Here is a 24852-nt window from a genome sequence, read left to right as displayed (position 1 = left end):
TTTGAAACGGGAGCGCAGGGGCTGGGCTGTGGCCTCCTCATCTGCTCCCTGGGCGTGTGGCTGTGTAAAGAGGTGTGGGGACCCACAGGAAGGCCGAGGAGCAGCACTGGGGTGGAGAGAGCAGTGGGGAGGCGGGGACCCAAGGGTTAAAAAAAAAATTCCTCAATTTGGAAACATTTGCAAAACTCCAGAAGAAAAACTTTTAAAAGTTCTCCACTCCCTTCCAAACATACAAACATGCACACACACAATTAGGAATTTCCCAAAGTTTTCATCTGTCTAAAGAGAAAGTGCCAGTGCAAATTACAGAACATCGTCGCTTCCTCATGTGCAGCGTTTCCACGGGCCTGGGAGGGGACGCAGAGGCTACCCCGGTGGTCCCAGCCTGCAGCGTTCACGTGAGGAAACTCCTGCAAAAGCCCTGATGCATGCACATTCTGACTGCAGAGGCCAGAGCATCCCGCATTTTGGAGGCTGAAAGGCTCTCAATGGTCCCCTAGGATAACCGTTTCCGTTAACAGAGGAGTCCGCTGAAGCGCAGAGCTAACTGAAAACAGCTAGAATTAAAATCCAAGTCACCGGGCCCGGCATCAGCGGTCGTTCCTTTCCACCACACAAAACTGGCCAGGAAGACGGACTCTCGCGCGCCCTCCCAGGCCGAAGCGCATTTCTTTGCTAACGCGCGAGGGGTAGGCTGCACAGACCCGGCGCAGGGGGTGTTCATTTTCGGATCCAGCCCTGTAGTCACTTTAGCTAAACCCCGTTCCAAAGGGGTGGGAGTCGTCGGAGAGGAATGGCCTCTGTATCTCCGGAGACGGAAACAGCGGGACGAAGAGGCCCTAAGAACGTGTGCCCGGGGTGCGACCGAGGGGTGGGGGGCAGGGGGCAGAGACCCTGAAAAACTCCACCGCCGAGCCCCAGGGCCGTCTCCCGACCGGACTGGACTCGGCGCGGGCGGCTGCAGGGCTCCCGGGCGCGGCGCTGGGACCCCGCGGGCCACGTCGGCTCCGCTGCCCCGACGCCAGGGCCCGACTCGCGTCTCCCTCGGGCGGGGCACCCCAAAAAGCAGCTAAACGGTGGTGGGAGCTGGCGCCATGCTCCTTCCCGTCTCCTCCCCGCCAGCTCCGGGCCCGTCCTTTTCCGCCCGGCTCCCGGCAAGGGTCCCCCGACTGGCGCCCGCGCGTCCTCCCTCGGCTGCTGCAGGCCTGGTCGCGGCGTCGAGCGGGGGCGGCGGGGCGGGGCCCGCAGCCATTGGCGAGCGGCGGGGCGGGGGCGGGGGCGCGGAGGGTCGGCCCCGGGACGCGCGCAGCCGGCCCGCAGTTGCCGCCGTCGTCCGCAGAGCCAGTGCCTAGCGCAGAGCCGCGCCCGCCATGAGGGAGATTGTGCACATCCAGGCGGGCCAGTGCGGGAACCAGATCGGCACCAAGGTGGGCCTGGCGCGGTGCGGGGCTTCTCCGCGGGTGGGCTGCTGGCGGGCCCCGGGTCTCCCGGCGCGACCCCCGCCGGGGCGCGCACCCGCTGTGCGCCCCTGGGTCCTCGGAGCCCGGTGCGGACCCGCGCGGGCCGCAGGGAGGGAGCGCCCAGGGCGTGGCCGGCCAGGGACCCTCTACTCCTCGCTCCCCACCCCCATCCCAACTGGGAGCGGCTGCCGGCGGCTCAGGCGCGCCTGGAATTCGGCCGCCGGGGCGCCTGGGGTGGGCGCGGGTGGCGGTGTCCCGGGCTCTGGGTTCTGAGCGTCTGTCCCCCCGCCTTGCCCTGCCCAAGTTTTGGGAAGTGATAAGCGATGAGCACGGCATCGACCCGGCCGGAGGCTACGTGGGAGACTCGGCGCTGCAGCTGGAGAGAATCAGCGTCTACTACAACGAGTCATCGTGTGAGTAGCGACGCCGCCGCGCCCTGCCCGGCCGGGACCCGCGTGGACGCTCGGGCGCCGCCTCTTAGCGCGGCGAGTTTGCTTCGGGAAAAGTTCTCTCGGGGTGTAGCAGGATGCCCGGCCACTCCCTTCGCTCCTCCGGGGCGGGAAATCCGCCGTCAGTTTATTCAAACAGCTAGATTCGGCCTATCCTGAGGGTCTGAGCGCTTGAACGGGACCACCCGTTAGCGTTGTGAAATCAACGTAGCGGTTCCTGTCCAGCCTTCTCTGTCTAGCCGGGCGCGGTGGCTCAAGCCTCTGATCCCAGCGCTTTGGGAGGCCGAGACTGGAGGATCATTTGGGCCCAGGAGTTCAGGACCAGCCCGGGCAGCATAGGAGACCACCCCCCCCGCCCCCCTCCCGCCCCGATCTCTACAACAATTTTAAAATTAGCCGGGCGTGGTGGCCCGCCCCTGTAGTACCAGTTAACTGAGGGCTTGAGCCCAGGAGGTCGAGGCTGCAGTGAGCTGTGATCGCGCCACTGCACTCCAGCCTGGGTGACAGCGAGACCCTGTTAGAATAAATTAGAGCGTTTCTCAAGGATCCTTGGGAAAAACAAAGCTTCTCCCCCACCCCCCCCCCCCACCCCCAGTTTAAAACGTATCTCTTATTGGGGATTCTTGGCTAAAAATTTGAGAAACGCTCTCAAGTGACTTTTCTGGTCCCTTGCAAACCTCTAAAAAGACTTTAACCTCCCTGGAAGTTGAAACTGCAGGCAGTTCTGAGCAACTAGTGGAGTTTTATTCATTTACGCAGCAATGACAAAAGGCTGGGAACATCAGGGCATGGAAGATGAAATTTCTAGAGGACACTAAGGGTAGTTCCAGTATACACTGCACTTCATGTTCATCCCTCGCCCAGCTTGGGTACATCCATTTTCGATCTGGGCGTGTGCACTGCAGGACAGGAGCTGAAGAGCAGGTCCTATTTGGAATCATATTAACCTTGTCCTCACTGGGAACAAGTTCTAGCCCAATTGGCATGAAAATTCCACACAAGAACACTCTGACTCAAAATGAGAGTGATTCTGGGGAAACGGAGCCAGTGGAGTGCTCCTGGTAACAAGGTTCTCAGACTACACGTGGGCACATGTATGTGTATGCATGGGGGAGGTATCACAAAGCAGAGAATTTCATCCAAACCTGGCAATTTGCTGTAATACATAGTTTATTTCCATGGAGCTAAAGTTGTAAAGCTTCCTAACAGGAAAGAGGTGTCAGGGTGAGCTGGAAAATACAGTTGACAGGAAGTCAGGGGACTTGATTTCTCATCCTGCCTCTTCCTGGAACCTCCTCTGCCAGGTCATGCCTGGACTCGTTCCTCATTCCAGTGTTAAGGTTCTGGGATCTTTTTTCTTTCTTTTTTTTAAGAAACAGCGTCTTGGCCGGGCACGGTGGCTCACCCCTGTAATCCCAGCACTTTGGGAGGCCGAGGTGGGCAGATCACAAGGTCAGGAGATCGAGACCATCCTGGCTAACACCGTGAAACCCTGTCTCTACTGAAAATACAAAAAAAAATTAGCTGGGCGTGGTGGCGGGCATCTGTGGTCCCAGCTACTTGGGAGGCTGAGGCAGGAGAATGGCATGAACCCGGGAGGCGGAGTTTGCAGTGAGCCGAGATCACACCACTGCATTCCTGCCTGGGCAACAGAGCAAGACTCCGTCTCAAAAAAAAAAAAAAAAAAAAGACAAGGTCTCACTCTGGAGTACAGTGGCATAACCATGGCTCACTGCAGTCTTGACCTCCTGGGTTCAGATGATCCTGCCACCTCAGCTTCCAGAGTAGCTAGGACTAGAGGTGCACACCACCACACTTAGCTAATTTTTTTGGTTTTTTGTTTGTTTGTTTTTAGAAACAGGGTTTTGCTCTGTTGCCCAGGCTGGTCTTGAACTCCTGGATTCAAGCGATCTGCCCACCTCGGCCTCCCAATGTGCTGAGATTACAGGGATGAGCCAGTGCGCCCAGCCAATTCTGTGATTCTAAGAAAGTTCCTGTACCCTTTCTGAAAAGACCCTGGTTGATCCATTCCAGGCAGCTAGAACTGGTGGGACTTGAAAGGGGGAAGTCAATTACTTTAGAAACCTGAAAGTAACTCTTGTGGGTGGTTCTTTTCTCCTCCAGCTCAGAAATATGTGCCCAGGGCCGCCCTGGTGGACTTAGAGCCAGGCACCATGGACAGCGTGCGGTCCGGGCCTTTTGGGCAGCTTTTCCGGCCTGACAACTTCATCTTTGGTAGGTTCCGTCTTTCTCACTTTCTTCTTCTTCTTTTTTTTTTTTTTAAATCAAATAGTTTATATGCCAGATTTAAAGCATCACATGTCATAGAAAAAGTGTGAATGGAAATCAGTGGTTCCCAGCCCCACCCCTCCCATCCCTAGCTGGGTTCATCACAAGGAACAGTTTTTTTTAAATCTTGACTTTTTTAGTGGGAAGGAACCTCTATATCTCTAAATGAAATTCTTCTACTGGTAGTTCTTGATTAAAAAACAAAAACGAGGCCAGGCGCAGTGGTTCATGCCTGTAATCCCACCACTTTGGGAGGCCAAGACGGGCGGATCACGAGGTCAGGAGATCGAGACCATCCTGGCTGACACGGTGAAACCCTGTCTCTACTAAAAATACAAAAAATTAGCTGGGCATGGTGGCATGCGCCTGTAGTCCCAGCTACTCGGGAGGCTGAGGCAGGAGAATCGCTGGAACCCGGGAGGTAGAGGTTGCAGTGAGCTGAGATTGCACTACTGCACTCCAACCTGGGTGACAGAGCAAGACTCCATCTCAAAAACAGCAAAAAATAAAAAAAACAAAAACCAAGAAACAATTTTAGACATTAGCTTCTTTCTCCCCATCATTATGAAGTTATTTTGCCATTTGTTTTTGGTTCTTATATTGGTTTTATCAGAATTAGGTAAATCCTTTTTTTCTTGCTTCTCCCACCTAAAAAATGATGGTAAAACCTATCTTTCTGCAGACTTCTAAAGAAAATTATATAAAATTAAATGAAGTGGTACCATTAGTGTTCTCAAGTAGAACCTACAGGATAGGTGGCAGATTTGGAAGTTTTCCACCTATTTTAGTGTTAGAGACCACATATCTATTTACATTATTGCAAAAAAAAAAAAAATCCTCACTCAATCAAACGTATTTCCAATACCTGTGAAAGGCAGTGTCTTCCAAGAAAATGTGAAGAATTTGAAGACTGATTCTGGCTTAAAAGCACTATGGTGTAGGAATCAAATACATCATGAGAAATCTACATTCCAACCCCTTTCTCAAAAGGCACCAGGAAGAGATAGTTTAATTGAGGGTAACAGACAATCCCATTATCCAAACCATTCCAGAGAGAAAATGATGGAAAACTTCCCAACATTTCCTATGAGGCTAGGTAGCTTCTACTAGAACATACAAGTGAAAGCTGTATGTCAAACTTACTTAAAAATATAGATGCAAAAATCCAAAATAAAATACTTAGAATATCAAATGCAGTTGTGTTTTTTAAAAAATATATTAATAGCACATTGTGACCAAGTAAGACTGTGAGGCAGATAGTATAATGGTTAGGAGTCTGGCTGTGCTGCCATACTTCCTGGGTTTAAATTTTGGCCCTTCCACTCACTGTGTGGCCTTAGACTTATTTAACTTACTTGTGACTTAATTTCCTCATCAAAAGTGGGACTGTCTACCTCTTAGTGAGATGTAAGGATTAAATAAACACTTAGAATGTCTAATACAAAATAAGTGTTTGAGAAATACTAGCAATATCCCAGGAATGCAAGGATGGTTCAACATTAAGAAGTCTACTAATAGATTAAAGACAACATCTTAATAGATGCCCCAAAAAAGTGGGTTTTTTTTCTGACTCCCAGCAGGAAACAATTTTTTAAAAAAGATAAAAGTTTTGGAGGCCAGGAGCAGTGGCTAACGCCTGTAATCCCAGCACTTTGGGAGGCCAAGGCAGGTGGATCACCTGAGGTCGGGAGTTTGAGACTAGCCTGACCAACATGGAGAAACCCCATCTCTACTAAAAATACAAAATTAGCCCAGTGTGGTGGCACATGCCTGTAATCCCAGCTACTCGGGAGGCTGAGGCAGGACAATCACTTGAACCCGGGAGGCGGAGGTTGCAGTGAACCAAGATTGCGCCATTGCACTCCAGCCTGGGCAACAAGAGTGAAACTCTATCTCAAAAAAAAAAAAAAAAGATAAAGTTTTGGATGTGTTCCTGATTTGTAGAGGACGAAAAAACTTCTATGTAAGCTGGAAGTAGAAACTTCCTTTATTTACAGATTATCTACCAGAAACCCATAGCAACATTATACTCCCTGGTGAAACATTAGAAGCATTCCCAGCAGAATTAGGTATAAGAAACAGATGTCCATTGTCTCTACAATTATTCCATGTTCTGAAGGCGTTAGCCAGTGCACAAAAACCAGAGAAAGAAAAAATGCAAATCATGTAAAGGAAAAGACAAAAGTGTTATTTGTTGATGAAATGATTCTCTTGGAGTTTCCAGATAGGCTATCAGCTGAAAAATGATTAGCACTTACAAGACTTCAGTAAGGGAGCCAGACACAAGATAAAATATTCAGAAATTAATAGTTTTGCTATCAGGTTACCAATCTTTCTGATTTGCCTGGAACTGGGAGGAGGTGTTCCCCAGGACACTAGACTTTGAGTGCTAAAACTGCCAGGGTCCCAGGCAAACTGGAACAGATGAATCACATTAAAAGCAATAATCACTGGGGAACACATCCTATTCACAATTGTAATAAAAGCTATAAATACCTGGGGACAAAATTTACTACTAACTAGAGGCAAGAGGGAATTAAAACAAAATATTATTCTCCCACCAGATTGGCCAGTATTTCAGAAGCTGCTAAGACCTAGTTAGGGAAAATAACAGCTGTTCAGAGAACTACTTAGTAGATAGAGCAAATCAATAATTTCCATCCAAGAGTTCCAGTTCAAGGAATCTGTTCTGCAGAAATGCTCACACATAGAGATTGCAGATTGGCCTCCAGAAGAGCTGAATCCATTTGCATGCCCATGGGGGGTGTCTGAGAGCTCCTCTTGCCCGGTGTCATCCTTGTCAATTCGGAGGGACTGCTCTCTGAGTACTGTACTAAAGACCTGACTTGGATAACATTAATATTCTGTATTGTGAGAAAGGAAAAAGGACGACCCTACTTTATACAGATTAGCAGTGAATAACTCACTTACTAAGTAGGTATAGACTCAGCAGCCACAGCTTCTTTCTGGACCACATTCCCAGGTCACAGAGTTAATGTAGCCAGGAAGAAAGCACCGCGCCGGGAGAGGGAAACTGAGCAGCTGACCCTAGCTCTGTGCCCGCTGGCAGCATCAGTTCCCTTCTCTGGGTGTCTTCACTTTACTATCTGAAATGAAGGACCCCGCCAAGCATCTTGGGGTCACAGACCCCTGTAAGAATCTGTGAGAAGAAATGGCCCTATCTCCCCACCTTCTTGTAGAATTCTGCCCAGTCTTCTCCTTGAGGTTCAGTGGATTTTTGGTGAGAATCTGAGTGAGCGGACAGCTAAGTTTCTTGAGTCTGAATTACAGTTGGCTGAGTCTACCGTAGTCTCAGTAAGCTTTACCAGACACAATTCATGTATTTCCAACTAATACACCTTTCAGAAATCACACCTCTTCTTTGATAGGCAGTGTGTGCACATGGTGCGCAGCTGGAAAGGCCATGCAGTGAAAACCCACCTCCCTCGCTGCCTGCCTCCCTCGCAGGAGTCCTTCCTGAGATTGGGAAACAGTTACAAGCACATCTGTGAATTTTTATAGATAAAGAAGATCTTAAAGTTTTACTTATGTAAAATATATACCTTCTTCAAAGAAGGATATGAAACAACAGTAAAAGGCATAAATGTAGTGGTTTACAACACAGAGTCAACTGTGAGCTCAGCTGTGGCTGAGAATTAATTTTAGCTCTGGGTTTCTGGCAACTAAATCCAAAAAAGGAAGCACAGCAGGTGACACAGCTGACATTGTCTCATAAAGGGGAATATATCCTTTTAATATATTTAAAAGAGAGCTCTCCCTACCATCCTGAGTGATTTGTATTTATTTTTAATTTGTACTTTGCTTTGCTTTTTAAACTTTGCTTTTTTCCAGCAAAAACTAATATAACCACACTCTTAAAAGTTTAAAACTAGAGTTAAAAAAAAATTCCGTATGCTCATCATCTTAGTGTAATTATTGTCAGCACTGAGGTATTTTTTTCACCTTTGTTTCTTTCTTTTTGCTGACTTTCATTATTGTAATCATGGTATCATTTATATCTTTTTCCATTGAACATTATATTATAAACCATATTTCACATTTAGTTTCTAAAATCCATAATTTTTAATAGCTCCATAATGTGTAATTAATTCTTTATGCAACTTTATAATGGCCAATAATCAGGAAGCTGTTTCTTTTCAACTTTTTGCTCTTAAAAGGAATATTGAACATCTTGATTCACTTAGATTTGTCTGTTTCTGACTTTGATTTCAGAATAGATTCTCAAAAAGCAAAATTACTGGGTCAAAGAGTGAAGAGATTTAAGCCCTTTTTACACACTTCCGATTGGATTAATGCCACCAGCAGTGTCTGAGAGCATAGTTTTTGCTGCACTTTTCCCTGAAATTAAACTTTTCAAAGAAACGTAGCAACTGAATGCTTATTTTATGAGAGACTCAGGGCTTTAAGAACTACTTTATAGGAAATGTAAGAACAGCTCTGAATTTGGCCCTTCTATTCTACGCTGACGTAAATTGTCAGTGTAAAACAGAGAAACCTGCACACATATCACCCCAGGACTCACACATAGAGGAGCCGGAAGGCAGGACATTAAAATGTAACTCAGCACACGCTGCACTGTTCCCAGAGGAAGGGTGGTTAGCCGAAACTCATGCCACACCCATTACTGCTTTTTGAGATAAAATAGGAAAAAAGTATATAATTCTACATAGTTGAGTATGTTCATACCCACACTTGTTACACAGGGCTTCATGTACCAGTGGCCAGTTTTATTTCTTAAATGGGTAGTAGGTGTGTAGAGATTCATGTTATTTTTCGTATGTTTTTGCATGCCTTCACTTTGTCAAAAGAAAGATGTCAGTTGTCTCAAAGGTGTGGTCACGGAAAAGGCAGCTTTCATGGAGAAGGTTTTCAGCAGGTCATGGCTGTCTGGCCCCGGCCCAGTCTGCCCCAGGCCTGGCAGCAACTGAGGGACCCAACCCAGTCTGGATGGGCGCCCCGAGGAGGCCTCACCCACCAGCAGTCAACGCAGTGCAGCCAGGACCTGGCCAGGTCTCAAGAGAGAGTCAAAGCCATGAACTGATCTTTATGAAATGAGTGCATCACAAACTATTGAAGTGGTGAGAAGCTAGTTTCTCATAGCTGCCACTTTAGCAATTGTGAGTTTTCTTTGGTTTATTTGAATTGAACATTGGGAGAGTGTAAGGTCTTTCTAGCTGTTGACAAATGGGATCACGAAGATTAAGACAAATTAAGACAGACCTATGGTGCCCATTTAGTTATCTAATTGTCCCTGTAAGCCTTCAAAAATGTTAGAAATGACCTTTGGCACATAAAAACTGTCTCCGAAATTGCTTGTTGCATCTTTGCTTCGTCTGACATGCAACCCTATTTTTGATTCAGAATGTTTTAAGTTTTCAACAGGTTGTACTGACATGATATGTCTTTAATAGGAATTTTAGCAAGTTGACACCATTTTGAGTTAAGAATTGTGACTTATTTAAATGAATATGCTTATTTGTTAAAATAACATATTATGGAGAATGGAGAAGTATCCAGAATGTATAAACATTCTATATTGTTTAGCTAAATAGTTTTTAAGTCATTCTCCAGTAAAAGAGGCAGAATTGTCTGTGAACTGGAGATGATCCATCCTCACTGGCTTTATACCATATTGTTTCAGTTAGAGTTGGTAAATTACAATAAACCAGTGTCATTCCATTTCCAAATAGAGTTTGAAATGATTTAGGAAACACTCACTTACATTAGTAGTGTATACTTTTAAAAGTGAAAGTCACCTGTAATCCCAGCACTTTGGGAGGCGCAGACGGGCAGATCATCTGAGGTCAGGAGTTTGAGACCAGCCTGGCCAACATGGTAAAACCCTGTCTCTACTGAAAATACAAAAATTAGCCAGGCGTGGTGAGCGCCTGTAATCCCAGCTACTCGGGAGGCTGAGGCAGGAGAATCACTGGAACCTGAGAGGCGGAGGTTTCAGTGAGCCGAGATTGAGCCATTGCACTGCAGCCTGGGTGATGGAGCGAGACCCTGTCAAAAAAAAAAGAAAGAAAACTTCCCGGTTGGGCAGTGGCTAATGCCTGTAATCCCAGCACTTTGGGAGGCTGAGGCAAGTAGATCACTTGAGCCCAGGAGTTGAAGGTCAGACTGGGCAACATAGTGAGACACTCTGTACAAAAAGTTTTTTTTAAATTAACTAGGCGTGGTGGTGTGCACCTGGGGTCCCAGCTGTTCAGGAGGCTGAAGTGGGAGGATCACTTGAGCTAGGGAGGTTGAGGCTGAGGCTGCAGTGAGCAGTGTTTGCGCCACTGCACTCCAGCCTGGGCGACAGAGCAGGACCCTGTCTCAAAAAAAAAGAAAAGAAAAACTTTTCTGTAATGAATGGCTGGTTGCATAGCAGTCATACCTACTCTATTGTTGGAAAGTTTTGTGGGAAAAGAAGCACCAGAAAGGTAAACATTCTTCCAGCCTCTTTCTGTATTTCTAACTTTTTCTTCCAGATTCAGGGCTAGAAGAGGGGGCAGGAGTGCACTGACCCTTGACACTTACTCCATCGCCCAGTGTGAGCTCGAAACCAGAGGGGGGACTCAGAGAAAACCCTGGGGACCTGTTGCAGCCCCACTGCCAAAGCTTAGATTTGGCAGCCTCCTGCTAACTGTCTGGAGTCACTGACTAACATCATACCGTATCAGTACAGAAGATGTTCAGTTCACAACTCCCAAATATTTAACTGGAACATCTGTTGCTATGAGACAGTGGCAAAATATTTTTCAGAAGTCACCAGCTTCCTACTTTCATCAAGAGCACAGAAAACTTCATGGCTATTCATGCTATAAATATTGAGGAAGCTGGGTAAATGGTGTGAGCTGCAGAGGGAGTCAAGTTCAGCATCTCCGTCCACTTATAGCTAGCTCAGGTCTGATTGATTGGGGTTCTATGTTTGCCAAAAGCCACCTATTATTTTCAGTTGTTGGTTTCTGCTATTTTAATGAAATAGGTCCCAGGCTGCCCTGGGTCTTTCCTGTGTAAAATGTGACAGTTCTAGCACCGAGTGTGGACCAGCCCCGAGCTTGTTCCTCCCAGTGCCTGTGTTGTAGTCTTGCCAGGTGCTGCCTGCTAGGTTGGGTGGGGAAGGGGTGGAGAGAAGTTGGTGGGGGCTTAGGAAGGACAGTGACCATTTTCTCGCCTACTAAGAGAAGGCAGTCAGCTAGGTTTCACTGTGCAACACAGCTGGGCAGGAAGAAGAGAATCCCCTGTTCGTAAGAGAACAGTCACATACTAGATGCTGTCTACGGCTTGTGAAAAACACAAGGAAACGGCCACCTGAGCATACTAAAGTGGCCAGGCCCACAGGGTGTGCTGCAAGCACACAGCAGGCATCTGCCTAGCCCGGCCCCTCTGCAGAGCCACAGGGCCTGCCGTGCCAGTGGCACTGGGCTTTGGACTGCCAAATGGGGCAAAGACAATAGGAGAGAAAGGCTGAGCTGACTTCTCAGTGGGACTGAGATGGAGATCTAAGGGAGGCTGATGCTGCAGACAAGTGCAAGGGCCCACTGTGGTCAGTTTCAGCTGGCCAGTTCTGCTCTCTGGAAACTTCAGTGTTCAATATTTACATGTGTGGTTTTGTTTGTTTGTTTGAGATGGGGTCTCACCCTGTCACCCAGGCTGGAGTGCAGTGGTGTGATCATAGCTCACTGTAGCCTCAAACTCCTGGGCTCAAGCAATCCTCCCACTTCACCCTCCTGTGCTAGGATTATAGGCGTGAGCTACCATAGCTGGCCTTAAAAAAAAAAAAAGTGTTTAATGTTTTCATGTCAAAGTTAAAACGAACTGCTTGTACATGGTCTTTTTTTTTTTTTTTTTTTTTTTGAGACGGAGTTTCACTCTTGTTGCCCAGGCTGGAGTGCAGTGGCGCAATCTTGGCTCACTGCAACTTCCGCCTCCCAGGTTCAAGCAATTCTCTTGCCTCAGCCTCCCAAGTAGCTGGGATTACAGGCGCCCGCCACAACACCCGGCTAATTTTTTGTATTTTTAGTAGAGACAGGGTTTCACCATGTTGGCCGGGCTGGTCTTGAACTCCTGACCTCAGGTGATCCACCCGCCTCGGCCTCCCAAAGTGCTGGGATTACAGGCTTGAGCCACCACGCCCGGCCACATGGTCTTTTCAAACAGTACATATAGATTGTGTATACAGTGCAGAAAGGGAAAGCCCTCATCCCTTCTACCGGTGGCCCCTGAGGTTTTATTCCCTAGGGGGATAACTGAGTGTGTAGACAGCTGGGCTATGTCCTGCTGACATTTTTCCTTTTTTTTTTTTCTTTTTTTTTTTTTTGAGACGGAGTTTCGCTCTTGTTGCCCAGGCTGGAGTGCAATGGCGCAATCTCGGTTCACTGCAACCTCCACCTCCCGGGTTCAAGCAATTCTCCTGCCTCAGCCTCTGGAGTAGCTGGGATTACAGGTGCATGCCACCACACCCAGCTAATTTGTTGTATTTTTAGTAGAGACGGGGTTTCCCCATATTGGCCAGGCTGGTCTCGAACCTCTAACATCAGGTGATCCACCTGTCTCGGCCTCCCAAAAGTACTGGGATTACAGGCGTGAGCCACCGCGCCTGGCCCTGCTGACATTTTTCTGTGTCCGTGTACACTTAGGCGAGCACACAGAGCTGATTTTGTTTGGGGAAAATGGGATCCTGCCACACACACCATTTTGCAGCCTTTTGAAAAATTCATTAATGTATCTCAGACATCCTCCATGACAGTCACAGTGCCTACCATTGTATATGTCATCATTTAGTAATTTCCCACTTACCGATGACATTTTAAAATTTTTCATTAAAGAAGAGCTGGGCTCGGGTTCACACCTGCAATCCCAGCACTTTGGGAGGCCAAGACAGGATGACCACTTGAGTTCAAAAGTTTAAGACCAACATGGACAACATAAGGAGACCCTCTCTACAAAATTTTTTTTTTTTTTGACAGAGTCTCGCTTTGTCGCCCAGGGTGGAGTGCAGTGGTGTGATCTCGGCTCACTGCACGCTCCGCCTCCTGGGTTCATGCCATTCTCCTGCCTCAGCCTCCAGAGTAGCTGGGACTACAGGCGCCTGCCACCACGCCAGGCTAATTTTTTTTGTATTTGTAGTAGAGACGGGGTTTCACCATGTTAGCCAGGATGGTCTCAATTTCCTGACCTCGTGATCCACCCGCCTCGGCCTCCCAAAGTGCTGAGATTACAAGCATGAGCCACCGTGCCCGGCCAAAAAAATGTTTTTTTAATTGTCCCAGCTACTCAGGAGGCTGAGGCAGGAGGATCCCTTGAGCCCAGGAGTTGGAGGCTGCAGTGGCTATGATTGCACCACTGCACTCCAGCCTGGGTAGCAGTGGAAGACCCCATTTCTAAAATAAAAATAATAATAAATTCCTTTTTTATACTTTAATCTTCACTTGATTATCATAAAATACATGTTTTAGTTAAAATGTCATAAAGCTAGAACTGAACTCCCTTAGGACCCCATCCTTCAAAGACAACCTGTGCTTTCTTAATTGCATTGTAAATGTTTTAGTAAAGTAATGTTTTTTTTTTTTTTCATTTTGCTAGCTAGCTAGGTAAAACATTTTCATGGTTTAGGACTTAAAAGGAACAAAAGGGTATATAGTGAAAAGTTGATCTCCTTCCTACCCCAAACTGTGTTAAGATTCTTGAATGTCCTTTCAGGTATGTTCAGGCAGACACATATATTCACACACATACAATGGAGCCAACTGTATACACTGTTCAGTACCTTAGTGTCCCTCCCTGGCTCCCCAGCAACGTATTTTGAAGATCTTTCCATTTCACAACTATGGCTGCCTCATGCTTTTTGATGGCTGATAGTGTCCTCTGCAGAGATACTGCCATGGATTTAACCGGTCTTCAGTTAATAGGTATTTGGGTTGTTCCCCTTTTTATTATTATAAACTGTTCCTCAGTAAACATTTGTATATATGTCATTTTGCACATGTATGGGTCTATCTAGAAAAACTTACAGAAGTGTAATTGCTGTGTCTAGGGGGATAATTTTGATAGCTGTAGCTCAGCTGTTCTACAGCCCACTGCCCTTGCTAGCTCCAGCAGCTCCCGTGGGACCCTTCCCCAAACCCTCAGCAGTGCAACTCAGGTGTTTGGATCTCTGTCAGTTTCATAGCAGAAAAATAGAATCTCCTTGTTTTAATTTGCCTTTCCCTTATGAGAAGGGTTTAGCATTATTTCCAGTACCTAAGCTATTGGAATTTCCTTTCCCGTGAGCTGTATGTTTATAGCCTTTGCCTGTTTTCCTAATGGCTGTTGTTTTTCTTACTGATTTGAGGACTTCTTTAGATATTTAAGGAGGGTATCCTTTATATGTGATATGAGTTATTAACAGTCCAGTACATTTTAACATTAAGTTCAATACACTTAATGAAGAATCACAGAATTTGTTTTTTCTTGCACTGAACACCTACAGTGTTTAGCACTGATAAATGCTTCATCCCCCCCTCCCCAGACTAGGGCCACTGTGTAAGGCTGCACTTGCTATGTACTGCAGAATCCAGGGGTGCCATCAGTAGACTTCATTGTGAGCAGGCCCGTGTCCCAAATTGCATGGGAGCCCCTTGTCCACTAATTAAAGATCGACAAGTGAAAGGCAGCCTGCTTACCCGATGTAGCACTTGGCAGCTCTCAGAGGCAGCGTTGGTGATTTCACTGCTTCATAGTTCAGTGCCCCCAGGGTGAGTGCAGCATCAGGGATGGACCTGCCCACGTGAAAGCAGAGAGGCTGGTCTTTGGCAGTGGTTGTGAATTGTTGCCACCAGCCATGTGTAGACAAAAGTCAAGTTGGAGTAAGTGGGGAGAGGTCTATATAATGCAATGCAAGTTTTTATGATTTGAATTAGTTAAATCTGCAGCCCAAAATTTCATGAAAATAAATATTAAAACATTTTATTAAAAATTAAATTGACAAAGTCATATTAGAAATTAGTATTTCAATTTTCCCAACTCTAAGTATACTGAAATAAATTGCCTTAAAGTGAAAGAGTAAGAGTGTATTTAGTCTTGGTTAAGCCTTTTTGGTTTACATTCAGAAACAAGAAAAGAATGACTGATGTCAAATGTTATGACCTGCAAGTTAGGTCGTTTCCAATTCTGCTTTCTTCAACATTGAGTTGTTGGCCAGGTGCGGTGGCTCACGCCTGTAATCCCAGCACTTTGGGAGGCCGAGGTGGGCGGATCACTTGAGGTCAGGAGTTCAAGACCAGCCTGGCCAACATGGTGAAACCCTCTCTCTACTAAAAAATACAAAAATTAGCCGAGTGTGGTGGCAGCACCTGTAATCCCAGCTTCTCGGGAGGCTGAAGCAGAATTGCTTGAACCCGGGAGGCGGAGGTTGCAGTGAGACGATACCATGCCACTGCACTTTAGCCTGGGCAACAGAGTGAGACTCCATCTCAAAATAAATAAATAAATAAACAAAACTGAGTTGCTAAGTGACAGATGATTGAAAATACTTTTTTTTTTTTTTTTTTTTTTTTTGAGACAGGGTCTTGCTCTGTCACCCAGGCTGGAGTGCTGTAGCACAATCTTGGCTCACTGCAACCTCCATCTTCTATGCTTAAGTGATCCTCCCACCTCAGCCTCCCGAGTAGCTGGGACTACAGGCATGCACTACCAGACCCAGCTAATTTTTGTATTTTTAGTAGAGATGGGGTTTTGCCATGTTGCCCAGGCTTGAAAATACTTTTTGATAATAGCTCACTATTTGATTTTTGGGATGTAACTGAAGACAATCAAAGAACTGAATGACATTGTAGAACATAATTCATTCCCATTTACATATATCTGTGGACAAGATTTCTCATATATGTTAAAATTAAGAGGAATAGAATTGATCCCAAGCCTTGGCCCTTTCTGGCAGTATTTAATATTCACCCTTGGATAAATGAACTAATAGGAAAAATACATATAGATAGATAGATAGATAGATAGATAACATTATTTAACACTTTGTAATCACAGAAAATTAAAAAGAATCAACTTCAACTGATTGGAATTATTTCTGATTTTTAAATATATTCTGTCAATACATTTAACAGAAGAAGAGTTTTTTAAAGTGATTATATTGTTTCCAGAAATGAAAATTATATCATATGCAACTATTTGATTTATGAAAAATAATAGATGTTAACTTTAAAATGAATGAGAGATATCTAGTATCTAGTTTTTTCAAATGTTCATTAGCCAAGTGTAGTGGCATGTGCCTGTAGTCCCTGCTACTCAAGAGGTTGAAGTGGGAGAATCACTTAAGCCCAGTTCAAGGCTGCAGTCAGCTAGGGTGGTGCCAGTGTATGCCACCCTGGGTGACACAGCGAGACCTTGTCTCTAAATAAATAAATACAAATGTTCACAGCAATGTATGAAAGCCATTGCATTATATGAAACTTGTAGTGCCCAGAAAACCAAAAACAAAAATTAGTTCCTTGCACTCCTGCGTGCATCTGTTCATATGGACATACAAACCTGTGTCATTTTTACAGCTGGGAAAAAAATGCTTCTGCTAGTGAAATAATCCATTTTAAAATGAGATAAAATGAAAAACAGGATTTTAAATTTAAGAGCCAATCTTTCAGATTCAAATTTTTTTAGGTAAAGTAAGCCTGTCTGGCAAAAATGCACCATTATGGGGCTGGCCCGGTGGCTCACGCCTGTAATCCCAGCAGTTTGGGAGGCCGAGGTGGGCGGATCACGAGGTCAGGAGATCGAGACCATCCTGGCTAACACGGTGAAATCCCGTCTCTACTAAAAAATACAAAAATTTAGCCAGGCGTGGTGGCGGGCACCTGTAGTCACAGCTACTGGGGAGGCTGAGGCAGGAGAATGGTGTGAACCCGGGAGGCGGATCTTGCAGTGAGCCGAGATTGCACCACTGCACCTCTAGCCTGGGTGGCAGAGCAAGACTCTGTCTCAAAAAAAAAGCACCATTATGCAGAAAACAGACTAGGTCTCTTTCTTGTTACTTGAACTCTGCATAAAATACAGAAATCTTTCAGACATATTAAGCTTCTTTTCTCAACTGGCCTGGAAACAATTTGAGGGCAGGAATTACTTCCTGTGCTTAGTATTTAATTATAGAGGAAGAATAAATAATTGGTTCTGCAAACATTTTGCAACAGTAATTCTGGATGATGAATGAGGGACTCCATTAACATAAAAAAGTGTCAGTTTTAAAAATAAAATACTTGGGCCGGGCTCAGTGGCTCACGCCTGTAATCCCAGCACTTTGGGAGGCTGAGGCGGGCGGATCACAAAGTCAGGAGTTCAAGACCATCCTGGCTAACACGGTGAAACCCTCTCTCTACTAAAAATACAAAAAAATTAGCCGGGCATGGTGGCGGGTGCCTGTAGTCCCAGCTACACGGGAGGCTGAGGCAGGAGAATGGCGTGAACCCAGGAGGCGGAGCTTGCAATGAGCCGAGATTGCGCCACTGCACTCCAGCCTGGGCGACAGAGTGAGACTGCGTCTCCAAAAGAAAAGAAAATACTTATACATAGTACAGTACAAGATTCAGAAAGCCCAAAGGAGATAACTTTTTTTTTTTGTTTTTTGAGATGTAGTCCCACTCTGATGCCCAAGCTGGAGTGCAGTGACACCATCTCAGCTCACTAGAACCTCTACCTCCCAGGTCCCAGGTTCAAGAAATTCTCCCGCCTCAGCCTTCCAAGTAGCTGGGACTACAGGCTCCCCACCACCACGCCCAGCTAATTTTTGTATTTTCAGTAGAGATGGGGCTTCCCCATGTTGCCCAGGCTGGTCTCTTAACTCCTGACTTCAAGTGATCCACCCGCCTCGGCCTCCCAAAGTGCTGGGATTACAGGCATGAGCCACGGCGCCCGGCCGGTAACTTGTTTTTTTAATGTATACCTTTTGTTCCCTTTGAATTCTACCATGTGCAAGAATTACCTATTTAACATGGAACAACCAGGTCAAAATGTATATACATCTTTAAAATTGACCAGTAGCTACTTTGACTTGCCTAAAAACGTACCAGTGCATCTGCTCAGCTGCACCGTTGGTGGGTGCCTGTTTCCCCGGCCCCTCCCTTTGGCTAACAGCACATCATGGAATCACTTCACACCCTCCTTGTCGGTGACCAACCATGGTGATGGCGCAGCCCTTTCCTGTTTAAACGGCACGGGACTCTCTTTGTTGCAGGCCAGACGGGCGCAGGGAACAACTGGGCGAAGGGGCACTACACGGAGGGCGCGGAGCTGGTGGACGCAGTGCTGGACGTGGTGCGGAAGGAGTGCGAGCACTGCGACTGCCTGCAGGGCTTCCAGCTCACGCACTCGCTGGGCGGCGGCACGGGCTCGGGCATGGGCACGCTGCTCATCAGCAAGATCCGTGAGGAGTTCCCGGACCGCATCATGAACACCTTCAGCGTCATGCCCTCGCCCAAGGTGTCGGACACGGTGGTGGAGCCCTACAATGCCACGCTGTCGGTGCACCAGCTGGTGGAGAATACAGACGAGACCTACTGCATCGACAACGAGGCCCTCTACGACATCTGCTTCCGCACCCTGAAGCTGACAACGCCCACCTACGGGGACCTCAACCACCTGGTGTCTGCCACCATGAGTGGGGTCACCACCTCGCTGCGCTTCCCGGGCCAGCTCAATGCTGACCTGCGCAAGCTGGCGGTGAACATGGTGCCCTTCCCGCGCCTGCACTTCTTCATGCCTGGCTTCGCGCCGCTCACTAGCCGCGGCAGCCAGCAGTACCGGGCCCTGACCGTGCCCGAGCTCACCCAGCAGATGTTCGACGCCAGGAACATGATGGCCGCCTGCGACCCGCGCCATGGCCGCTACTTGACCGTGGCCACTGTGTTCCGCGGGCCCATGTCCATGAAGGAGGTGGACGAGCAGATGCTGGCCATCCAGAGTAAGAACAGCAGCTACTTCGTGGAGTGGATCCCCAACAACGTGAAGGTGGCCGTGTGCGACATCCCGCCCCGCGGCCTGAAGATGGCCTCCACCTTCATCGGCAATAGCACGGCCATCCAGGAGCTGTTCAAGCGCATCTCCGAGCAGTTCTCAGCCATGTTCCGGCGCAAGGCCTTCCTGCACTGGTTCACGGGTGAGGGCATGGATGAGATGGAGTTCACCGAGGCCGAGAGCAACATGAACGACCTGGTATCCGAGTACCAGCAGTACCAGGATGCCACCGCCAATGACGGGGAGGAAGCTTTTGAGGATGAGGAAGAGGAGATCGATGGATAGTCGGAATAGAGCCGCCCCAGCTCAGATCCTACAACACGCAAGTTCCTTCTTGAACCCTGGTGCCTCCTACGCCATGGCCCTGAAGGGTGCACTGGTCTAATTGTGTTGGTGTCGGCCCCTCACAAATGCAGCCAAGTCAGGTAATTAGTCATCTGGAACAAAGACTAAAACAGCAGAGAATTGCGGGTTCTACCCAGTCAGAAGATCACACTATGGAGACTTTCTACTAGAGGACTTGAAAGAGAACTGAGGGGCCACAAAATAAACTTCACCTTCCATTAAGTGTTCAAGCATGTCTGCGAATTAGGAGGGAGTTAGAAACAGTCTTTTTCATCCTTTGTGATGAAGCCTGAAGTTGTGCCGTGTTGCCTTATAAGAATATGCAGTATGGGACTTGAAATAATTGATTCATAATAAAATACTAAACGTGTGTCTTCATCTCTCTAGCCATGTGCATAAATGACGTAAGTTACTTTGTATGGTTACAATGGCTACTTGGGTCACTGGTCTCTCCCTGGGGTGAACTCCTCCCTACTTCAGTTCACGAAAACAACAGAGGAAAGGGCTCTTCTTTAAATGGAGGCTTTAAGGGGGGCAGCCAAAACTGTTGATAGCTGGAAGGCAATGCAGCACAAACAAAAGCCCCTCTTCCATCCCCAGCCACCTTTTAGACTCCCACAGGATCTTGCATCTTCCCAAGTCAGGTCCTGGGCTAGGGTTCCCCAACCTTGTAGCCAAAGGAGCCACAGGAAAGGCCTTTTGGCTTCCAGACAAAGCCAGGGGTGCTGGGTGGGAGCTGGGGTGCCAACAGCCAGCCCTGTGTGGAAGGGATGGGCCCTGTTCTGCTGCGACCCATCACACTTGATGGCTTCTACCACCGGCCACACCGTTGGAGTTTCCAAAGATAAACTCCACGGGGCATGCACGGTAGCCCCGCTAGTGCCTGGTACAGACCTCACTGTTCACAATATTTTTGCTTTACTTCTTCCTGCCCTCTTGAAGCTGTGAACGTGGGACCTGCTCTAGCCATAAGAATGAGCATAGCGCGTCACCCCCGAGTGGAAGCGTCATGTGCCAGTGCCAGCCCTCCTGCTCTGCTTCCCACGTGAGCAGCCCCCCCGATCCCTCCTGTCCACCCATCCAGGTTCCTGAGTGACCATCCTGGGCAGAGCCCACTCTGACCTGTGTTGGACAGGGAATGAGAGACAAAGCTTTGTCATTCGGGACCACTGAGGGTTAGGGTTCCCCACAGTACAACCACAACACCACCTTGGTCTGTGATCCCAGGCCTTACATTGACTAGCTGTATTTATTTTGTGTTAAGCCCCAGCCTTGGGCAGATGGAAAGTTCATCACTAAACACAGCAGCATGGCTTGAGGTGATCACAGATGATCTTTTTGCAGGAATCTGAACTATTCTGAGACCACAGTAAAAATAAATCTTACCAGCTCACCACCCACATCTGTCCTGAAAACATGTTCCGTGTGACCGTGGAGAGGAAAGATCCATGCGTGAGCAGGCCCCACATGACGGTGGCACAGGTAGCCACGGTTGCTCCTATAATAGAGGGCCACTTGCACAGGTTGAGCAGTGGCTCTAGGCCACACTGGCAGCTGTCCAGGGCCCAGAGCTTAAGGTGGCTCACCTCACCAGAAACATGGGTGTCGTAGGTGCTGTCTGGCTTTGTCACTCTTACTGTATCAAGCCTGACAGTGGGCCCCACTCTCGTCCCCCGGGAGGCCTCACAGCCAAGGCCTGTGAGAGGGCAGCCCACGCTGGCTCCACGCCTTGCAATGGTTGGGTAAGGAGTAGAGAGCGTCTCCTAATCGTCTACTGCCTGTATGGTAAAAAGCACACCCAGCACTCTCACAACTGTGTGAGCCTCAGCCTGGAAACAATGCTTCATTGGGCACCTCCCAAAAACACCCTATGAGGAAAGGAAGTGGCCAGTGTGGCAATGCCTGCAGGTGCAAAGGTCAAGCAGGGAGCGCCTGTTCTCCTGGCATGCTGAGCTGTGGAGTCCAAACAGCTGCTTCCACGGCCTGCCAGGGGACAGGTGGGTATCTCAGGCTGCTGGGAAGTAGCCATGGGTGGAGCATGCATGGCCTGGGGCCATGGCAGGGATGCCACTAGATTGTGTTAATTCTAAAGCCACTGTTCTGACAATATCAACACCACACAAGGCAAGCTGGAATAATGCTAAAACAGACTGCTAAAAATGTAAATAGTTAAAAATGCCAGTGTCTCCTCCATGTCCAAATAACAGCAATTGATAGAAGACTTAGCAAATCTTCCTCATGCCATCTTTTTTAAGGAATTTTGATACAGGTTTGCAACACTACAGACTCACTTTTCTGGAAGCACATAACCAATAACTCCCTTCTAATAGACAATAGGAGCAGCTTACCATTCAGACCACTCCTGAGACGTACCCAGAGAGCTAGGGCCCAGGGGACTCCAGCTTAGTTCCACTGTTCCTTCTCTAAAATCCAGGTGACGGCTCAGGTCAGCCTGCCAGGCCCGCTACAGTTATACGTTAACTTCTAGAGCCAGGAGGTGTGGCCAACATCTGGCCATGACTGGCCTCTTGAGGACCTGCACTGGGGTGGTTATCACGGATTCAGGCCATGACTAACCCCTCAGGACCCATGTACTTTAATATCCAGAGCTCAGTGCATCTTTACAGCACACATAACTCTAGAAGGTTCCAACCTCCTGTGGGAGCTGAAGAGAACCAGCGAGGCTGAGATTTTGAAGGATTCTCCTCTAAAAAGCAAGAAAATTTAATTTCTTGCCATTATGTTTTCTAAAAATATCCAGAGCATAAATAGGGACCCTTTGTGTGTTCAGAAAAAAAAGTACAGTGTTGACATTTTATTTTTTATGTAAAGAAGCCATATTTACATAATACATTCATATTTTTAAGTATGTTACAGCTCCTGTAGAAAACCATTCCATTAAGACAGCAACAAGTGATCTGGATTCAATCTTTAAAATATTAAGTCAAATTAAAATGTTCTTATCAGGACTCCAATTTAATTTCACAGCCCATCTGCACAGGGGAACTGAGGAGAAACAGGAATGAAGAGTGGGCGACAAAGAGAAAGCATCCCTTCCCACACGCCAAGAGTCCAGTGCAACGATCCCTGCCACACGGTCAGCCGACCCCACTTGGTGCCACAGGGTCCAGCCTCGGCCACTCTGGGCTCAACCTTTCCAGCACGTCTGGGAGCCCAATGAGGCTATGGGACAGTGTGCATTTCCCTCAAGGCCTCCGGAAAGTCACCTGCCACCCACTGTGACCTCTGAGGCTGAAAGGACTAAGGACTCCTTTCCCCATCATTTCAGCTGGGCCAGTGGCTGGCTAAAATCAGCACAGCGTTCCCATTCTTCTGAAAGCCACAGCTGAAACAATGCACCAGCTGAAACCACAGTGGACAGACTGAGATGGCCTCCCTCTGGGCCTCTAGTTGGCAACTTTCTCACCCGGGGGCTCCTCTTTCTCCTTTTCCCGCTCCTTGTTCCAGTCCTTAAGGCCTTCTGGAAGTGAGGTGTCCTCATCCAAGCTGCCAGTGCCTTCCACAAATTCTTCATAGGTAGATTTTTCCGCAAATGGTCTGGGGCCCAAAAGTTCAACCATATCATTCTTATCTAATACTTCTTTTTCTAACAACAGAAGAGCAACCTGAAATATGAACAATTTTCATTAAATACAGTTACTCAGCAAAGTCTATTCAGAAATATTAATTTTTTATTTACAGGTAACCCCATTCCAAAAAAGGATTTAAGACCAATGAAAAAGATGTATCATACATAAGGTTGCATAGTTTTAGAGTAAGATGTGCAAAATATCAAAGCAACCAATGTCCATCTGTAAGGGACACATTTCCATACTAGACATATTTCCATACATCTGCACAATGAATGCTGACCATCTATAATAAGAAGGAAGCTGGCCGGGCGCGGTAGCTCGCGCCTGTAATCCTAGCACTTTGGGAGGCCGAGGCGGGTGGATCACAAGGTCAAGACCATCCTGGCCAACATGGTGAAACCCTGTCTCTACTAAAAATACAAAAAGTAGCTGAGCATGGTGATGGGCGCCTGTAGTCCCAGCTACTTGGGAGGCTGAGGCAGGAGGATTGCTTCAACCCGGGAGGCAGAGGTTGCAGTGAGCCAAGATTGCGCCACTGCACTCCAGCCTGGGCGACAGAGCGAGACTCCTCAAAAAAAAAAAAAAAAAAGGAGGAGGCTGTGTATGTTCTATATACATCTCAGAGATACACACTTCAATTAAAAAAACAAGATATTCAGTGTGCACAGCATCTTACGTTTGCTTTTCTGAGGTGATAGGAATGCATCTTTTTATGTGCATTAAAGCAGAATAGGCAGCCAGGTGCGGTGGCTCACACCTGTAATCCCAGCACTTTGGGAGGCCGAGGCAGGCGGATCACCTGAGGTCCGAAGTTCGACACCAGCCTGGCCAAAATGGCGAAACCCCGTCTCTACTAAAAACACAAAAATTAGCCAGGCACAGTGGTGGGTGCCTGTAAGCCCAGCTACTCAGGAGGCCGAGGCAGGAGAATGGTTTGAACCCAGGAGGCGGAGGTTGCAGTGAGCCGAGATCGCGCCATTGCACTCCAGCAGCCTGGGCAACAGAGCAAGACGCGGTCTCAAAAAAAAAAAACAGACTAGGCAGGAACCATTAGCTTAGGGCTTTTTCTGTACCCAGAACCTATCCATACACAAACTGGAACTTAACCTAGAGGCATTCTTTGTAACTAACTTCAAATTAAGCTTCTACCAATCAAACAGCCAACCAGCCAACTGTGGCAGAACTTGGGACCATGCATTGGACCACACAAATAAGGCAAATGCCCAGCAGCAGCCAATCAAGCAGTCATGCACCGCTAAGAGCAGTCATGCACTGATAACGATGTTTCAGTCAACGATGGGCCACATGTAGATGGTGGCCCTGTAAGATTATAATACCTTATTTTTACTGTACTTTTTCTATGTTTAGATGTGTTTAGATACTATAGTGTTACAATGGCCTGAAGCATTCAGTACAGTCACATGTGAGCAGGTTTGCAGCCTAGGAGCAATAGGCCACACCACACAGCCTAGGTGTGCAGCAGGTGTAGCGCACTCTGATGCCTGCACGACAAAATCAACTAACAGCAAACTCCTCAGACCGTATCCCCATCATTAAGCAACACATGACTGCAGTTTCTTTACTTTGCTTCTAGGCTCAGCCTACAAAAGCTTGCTGCTCACACTGCCAGAGCAGAGCTCTGAACTTCTAATTCTGAGGGCTGCCCGACTCCCAAACTGTTCTTTGCTCAAATAAACTTATTTGTTAAATTTA

General features: G+C 47.4%; 2 protein-coding genes across 6 annotated transcripts in view; one reads left to right on the top strand and one right to left on the bottom strand.

The window, feature by feature from the left end:
- The first annotated feature begins 1259 nt into the window (after positions 1–1259).
- TUBB6 (tubulin beta 6 class V) lies at positions 1260–24852 on the top strand. Of its 2 annotated transcripts, none has more exons than XM_003778935.5 (4): positions 1260–1427; positions 1765–1873; positions 4034–4144; positions 18423–19924. In XM_003778935.5, exons 1-4 carry the CDS (start codon positions 1371–1373, stop codon positions 19484–19486), a joined length of 1341 nt encoding a protein of 446 aa, XP_003778983.1. In that variant the 5' UTR covers positions 1260–1370; the 3' UTR covers positions 19487–19924. The 2 variants fall into 2 exon arrangements, with proteins under 2 accessions (XP_003778983.1, XP_024091560.1); XM_024235792.3 differs by lacking the exon at positions 18423–19924 and adding an exon at positions 22535–24852 and having other exon boundaries at positions 1269–1427.
- The window catches only part of AFG3L2 (AFG3 like matrix AAA peptidase subunit 2), a 48126-nt gene continuing 45598 nt past the window's right edge, over positions 22325–24852 (bottom strand). For all 4 annotated transcript variants that reach the window (XM_002828017.6, XM_054538173.2, XM_063716834.1 and 1 more), the window contains one exon: positions 22325–23172. In XM_002828017.6, the coding sequence (XP_002828063.2) occupies positions 22954–23172 (219 nt within the window). In that variant the 3' untranslated portion in view covers positions 22325–22953. The remainder of the gene's footprint in view (positions 23173–24852) is intronic.

The sequence above is a fragment of the Pongo abelii genome, chromosome 17 (genome assembly GCF_028885655.2).
Source record: "Pongo abelii isolate AG06213 chromosome 17, NHGRI_mPonAbe1-v2.0_pri, whole genome shotgun sequence".
Lineage (NCBI taxonomy): Eukaryota > Metazoa > Chordata > Mammalia > Primates > Hominidae > Pongo > Pongo abelii.
Note: the sequence above shows the minus strand (reverse complement) of the source record. Positions and strands in the feature narration are given on the sequence as shown.

What these genes read in the sequence shown, in the direction of transcription:
- TUBB6 (XM_003778935.5), top strand. Translation starts at nt 1,371, where the DNA reads ATGAGGGAGATTGTGCACATCCAGGCGGGCCAGTGCGGGAACCAGATC. An exon ending in CTACTACAACGAGTCATCGT is followed by an intron (nt 1,874 to 4,033) that starts GTGAGTAGCGAC and finishes TTTCTCCTCCAG; the next exon opens with CTCAGAAATATGTGCCCAGG. An exon ending in GCCTGACAACTTCATCTTTG is followed by an intron (nt 4,145 to 18,422) that starts GTAGGTTCCGTC and finishes TCTTTGTTGCAG; the next exon opens with GCCAGACGGGCGCAGGGAAC.